Source organism: Phoxinus phoxinus (genome assembly GCF_949152265.1).
Source record: "Phoxinus phoxinus genome assembly, chromosome: 1".
In the NCBI taxonomy this organism is placed as follows: domain Eukaryota; kingdom Metazoa; phylum Chordata; class Actinopteri; order Cypriniformes; family Leuciscidae; genus Phoxinus; species Phoxinus phoxinus.
In genome coordinates, this window is record NC_136876.1 from 12,145,311 (window position 1) to 12,151,124 (window position 5,814).

Sequence of the window (5,814 nt, forward strand, 5' to 3'; positions counted from 1 at the left end):
CTGATAAGCTACAACATGAAATACAGCAATATTTCTGAAATCAGGTCAACTGAAAATTTTTGAAATCATATAGTGCATTAAAATTGTATTAACTCCTGCTTGACTCTGACACACACAGACATCAACAATCATCATATGAATCTCAACAATGGTGATGATCAAAAGTTTCATGTCGCAATGCATGCTGGGTACCAGGATAGTATAAAACTCCCAGCATGCTCTGCTGCATGAATAATAATTAAAAATATATATATTCCTACCATTGTTGAGATGCATGTTCTAATTTGTGATATTTCTGTGTTTCTACAAGACAGGGTAGCTCTTTTATTTTTGGTTTTGCATGTGTTACAAATAAATTAGTCATTGTTGCTGTTGTTTCACAGTGGTGGTAACGTAACACTTTTGATTGAGAATTAAACTCTGAATGAGTGAGAACTAACTTCTTAGTGAATGGACAGGCCACATAATGATTTTGTCATGATAGTGAATATAACCACAATCATTCACAAACTGTGTGTGTGCACAAGTGTAACATACAAAAAAACAGCTCAAGCAGCAAGAGAATAAATAATATGTTAGCATCAGCGACCCAACTAAAGCAAACACTGATCTCTATAACGGTAACTTCAAATCAAACATTTTCAATTAAACATCTCAATAACTACTTCTGTAGATATATGACAGAAATAAAGTCAAACTGGTTAATAATACGTGTAATAATGTGTTATGGCTGGAAGTCAGTCGTAGTTCTTGTGTTTCTCTATTTTCTGTTCTTGTGTTCCTCTTTCCTTCAGTGATTCTGCTTGTTAACAGCAGGTGTTCATCACTAATGCTCAACAATCACTTACATATTCACTTAATTATCTCACTGCAACACTGCGTCAATGTTACTTTTTACTCTTTGTAGTGCGGATGTTCCTGTGGGGTTGAAAGGGTTAACAGTGTAAGATAAAAAGACACACCCACAAAATGTATTTTAACAGTAATAAACTGTAAGTTATATAACAGGTTTATACTGGCAACACTGTTGCCAGTAGTTTACTGTAAAATGTAGTTTTTTGGGTCACCATTGTGCTAAAGAGTAGAGCCTGTGCTTCAGTCCAGCAGAAGATCTAGAAACATCGATGATACGCTGCATGTTGCTTTATTTAACAGAATGTAATTGCTGGTTCAGTGAAAATCTTTTTATGTACTTAAGTTTTTTAATGGTTTCTAATGGAAGTTCTTAACTCTTTTCTCACATTATTAATGCGTTACACATTTTAGTTTTACACATTTAAATTACAGTTGGTCAATTTAAGGCAGTCGGTTTCTGCAAGTGAAATTAGTTTTAAGTCAAATTTAAATTTAGTGCATTTTACAGTAACAAACTGTATAATACAGTAAATAACTGTACAAATAACAGTAAATTACTGGCAACAGTGTTGCCAGTATTTTACTGTAAAAAAAACCCGGTAAGGTCTAACAGTGTAGGATCAGAGGATTCTTTTAGGATTTTCAAAATTAGTCTCAGACGGCCAAAATGTCACAGTGTGCACCCGGCTTAATGTTCTTTTGGGGTTTAAAGGTATGTCTGGTGTGTTTTGTGTGTCACCATTGTGTTAAATAGTAGAGCATGTGCTTCAGTCCAGGATGAGCAGAGAAACAGCAATGTTATGTTGTATGTTGTTTTGTTTAACAGACAGAAACTGTGTAGTTGCTGGTGCAGTGACATATAGTTACAATAGTGCATGTAGTTCACTGCAATAGATTCACTTCATACATTGAATGTGTAATAAATATCTGTGTTTTTGTAAAAAACAGTTGAATGAAGATTTCAGTAAAGTCTTTTGCTCTTTATTTAAATTAGGATGTTTTACATTCCTTTTACAGTTTCTGTATGGCAGCAATTGCTGACAGTCATTTGATTGTTTTAATGTGTGTGTTTTTTGTTTTGTTTTTGCAGTGAAGTTGTTCATCGTAATAATTCAGTAGCTGTAAAGTAACATTGTTTTTCTGTATAACATTTAAGGAAAATATCTGGTAAAGTTTTTTGCACTTTATTTAAAATAGGATATTTTACTTTAATTTTACGTTTTATGTTTGGCAGCCGTAGCTGACAGTCATTGGCCGTTTTTTGTGGGGTATGTTAGTTTTTTTATAATTTTTACAACAATTGGCAAGTCTTTTTTATAATACTGTTACATTTTTTTTATAGATGGCTTCATTTCGACCAGAAGAAATGCACCTGGAAGGCATTAAAGAATCCATAGATAGTCAGGATCTTCCATCAGCCATAAACATCATTCAAAAATACCTTGAAAAGCAAGAACTTGAAGAACTTAACATTGGTATTACAGGGGAGTCTGGTTCTGGAAAGTCCACATTTGTCAGTGCTCTAAGGGGTTTAGGAGATGAAGATGAGGACTCTGCCAAAACTGGTGTAGTGGAGACTACTATGAAACCTGAGGTTTATCTTCACCCACAATACAACAATGTGAAAGTCTGGGATCTTCCTGGCATTGGAACACCAAACTTTAAAGCCCATGAGTATCTTAAAGTGGTTAACATTAAACGCTATGATGTATTCATTATCATTGCTTCAGATCGATTTAAGGAATGCCACGCTCAGCTGGCCAAAGATATCATAGAAATGGGGAAAAAGTTTTATTTTGTTCGTTCTAAGATTGACTCTAGCATTGCTGCTGAGAAGAGGAAGGCCAACTTTGACGAGAAAAATACACTTCGTTCCATCAGAGAGGACTGTAAAAATGGTTGGTCAATGCAGTGCATGGCATTACAATTTATACAGTTAATGTCAAAAACTGCAATCACTGTTCTGTTCTGTTATCTTTTATTATAACTATTTTTTCTCACATAAAAATCTATGATTATACTATAAATAATAAATATTGTTCATAAACCCAACTAAGCAAAATTATGTCCAAAACACGTCTTTTCAACGTCTTTGTCACAAAAGTCGGACGTTGAAAAGACGTCCACCGAGGAGCCAGAATGAAAGTTTTTATGACGTCTTTTTTTGACGTGTTCTGCACGTCCGATATAGACGTTCATCGAACCTTCGTACAAGATTAAAAACTAGTTCAAATGTGGCCATTGTGGACATATTTTCAACATAATTTATGGTCTCATTTAGACATAATTTATACTGTTTCTGGACCAAATAAAGACTCTCAGGATGCATTAAATTAAAACTCATGTTTATTTCAATGTAATTTCCTTACATTGTTTAGATGAGGTTTAGATGTTGACATTTGTTTAATTTTAAGTCACCATTGTGGTGATTAGTGTTTGTTTTAGTTGGGCTCTTGGTTCCTGTTTTTCTTGCTTTAGCTTTTTTTGGCTGGTGTAACTGTGTGTTTGTGGAATACAATGATTATGGCAGAGAAAGCCAAAAGATGAAAGGTCAGCTGTCATCAGCTCTTTGTTAATGATGACTAAATCAACACAAAGGAAGCATTGAACATTGTGTTTAAACTTGTGTCTTTATATTTGGTTTTTATAACCACCAATCTTGTGGAACTGCATTATCTGGGCCAGTTGCATTAAAATGATCACGTTTACAAAGAAGCATGTTTAGACAATGTTTTCAGAAAATTATACAGTCACACACAGACATCAAGATTTTGCATATGATTCACAACAATGGTGACAATTACAAAAAAGTTTCATGCTGTAATGCATGACGGGTAGCTTTCATAGTACAAAACTCATCCTTTATTCCCAAGCTTTTTTGTTTTGGTTGTCACCGTTGTTGTGATTCATATCCAAAATCTTGATGTCTCTGTGTGAGTACGTGATCCGCATGCTCAAAATATTGTGTACACATGCTTTTTAATTCACCTTCAAATAAGTGATCATTTTAATGATACTCCTCTCTTTCTAATGGAGTTCCACAAGATTGATGGTTATAAATGCCAGATGTAAATCTAAACACAACATGAATCGATCAAATTGTGTTAATTTAGCCATCATGAAAAAAGTGCTGATGACTGCTGATCTTAATTGTTGTTGGCTTTCCCTGCCATAACAATAGTGTTACACAAACCCACAGGTACAGCAGTCAAAGAAAAGCTGAAGTAAAAGGAAAGGGGACAAAGAGCCCAACTAAAGCAAACACTGACCACCACAATAGTGACACTTTAAATTTTCAAATTAAACAAATATCAACATCTAAACCATAAGTATTTACTTTAAGTACTATATAAGTATTTATCTAAACAATGTAAGGAAATTACATTGAAATAAACATGAGTTTTAATTTAATGCATTCTGAGAGTCTTTATTTGGTCCAGAAACAGTATAAATTATGTCTAAATGAGACCATAAATGATGTTGAAAGTATGTCCACAATGGCCACATTTGAAATAGTTTTTAATCTTGTACGAAGGTTCGGTGAACGTTTATATCGGACGTGCAGAACACGTCAAAAAAAGACGTCATAAAAACTTTCATTCTGGCTCCTCAGTGGACGTCTTATCAACGTCCGACTTTTGTGACAAAGACGTTAAAAAGACATCTTTTGGACATCATTTTGCTTAGTGGGAATAATAGTCTTCTAATGATGATATTATTATTTTTTGCTATACTTTACAGGGCTGAGAAAGATCGATGTGAAGGATCCTGTTGTTTTCCTGATCTCTTCCTGGGAGTTGGAAAAGTATGATTTCAATCTGCTGCAGGAGAAGATAGAGAAAGATCTCCCACAGCATAAGAGGGATGTGCTGCTATTAGCTTTGCCAAATATCACGCTGGAGATTAATGAGAAAAAGAAGAAAGCTCAAATGAAAAATATTGCAATGGTAGCCTTTCTGTCTGCTGGTGTGGCTGCGGTTCCTATTCCTGGTCTTTCAGTTGCTGTAGATTCTGCCATTATAATTAAAGAGATTGAAAGGTATTACAAAGTTTTTGGTCTCGATGATAAATCCTTGCAGAAACTCTGTGAAAGATCTGGCAAGAGCATAGAGTATTACAAGAGTTTAATGAAGTCTCCACTGCATGGTGGAATAAACCCAGCTTCGATATTTACCTTGCTGGGTTCTGCATCTCTGGCTCTGGCTGAAGAATCAGTTGAGTATGCTGTGAGTCTCATACCCATTATTGGCTCAGTGATAGCCGGAACAATGTCCTTTTGCACAGTCTCAGCAATGCTGTACAAAGCTCTGAATGACATAGCAACGGATGCCAGAAAAGTGCTTTTGGATTCAGTGCAGACTGAAGTGTAAACAGAAGCAGACCTGATTGTCTATTTATAATCTACTGCTATTGGGGTGTTAAACGAATATAAATAACATCTAACACATATTTATGATATTTACATGTGTTCATTAAGCAGCTATACGTGTAATATACAAATGCAAACAAATCATTCAAAATACATGGCCAATTTAAGGCAGTTCGGTTTCTGGAAATGAAATAAGTTAACTCGAGTTTTAATTTAGTGCAACTGTGGTTTACGGGAAATATACGGGACCTTTTTTTATAGTTAACAATGTTTTGCAGGTGCGCTGCTGCCAGTTAATTCCCAGCAAACACATGACGTCAAAGTGATGTCAGGAAGACGTTGGACTCCAACTAATCCAACGTCAGTCAGACGTCATATTTTGGTTGAAAATGAAAGTCAGGTTGACGTCTAAACCCAACGTTTGTTTGACGTCAAGCTCCAACGTCAGACAGATGTTGAATTGTGGTTGGAGTAAGCACCGCAAAAAAAATGTGACATGTATGGCTGCACATTAAATCTCTGAAGATCTCAGCAGAGTCAACAACTCAAACAGCATTACCAGCTTCACTTATTACTAAACAGATTTACTT

The 5,814-nt window shown here is 35.1% G+C and overlaps 1 protein-coding gene across 1 annotated transcript; it reads left to right on the top strand.

The window, feature by feature from the left end:
• Window positions 1-2,197: 2,197 nt before the first annotated feature.
• LOC307009918 (interferon-inducible GTPase 5-like) lies at window positions 2,198-5,225 on the top strand (the record flags this gene model as incomplete). Its single annotated transcript, XM_079634135.1, has 2 exons — window positions 2,198-2,753; window positions 4,597-5,225. The coding sequence occupies 2 exons, from the start codon at window positions 2,198-2,200 to the stop codon at window positions 5,223-5,225; spliced, it is 1,185 nt and encodes a 394-aa protein (XP_079490261.1).
• Between the last annotated feature and the right edge of the window lie 589 nt (window positions 5,226-5,814).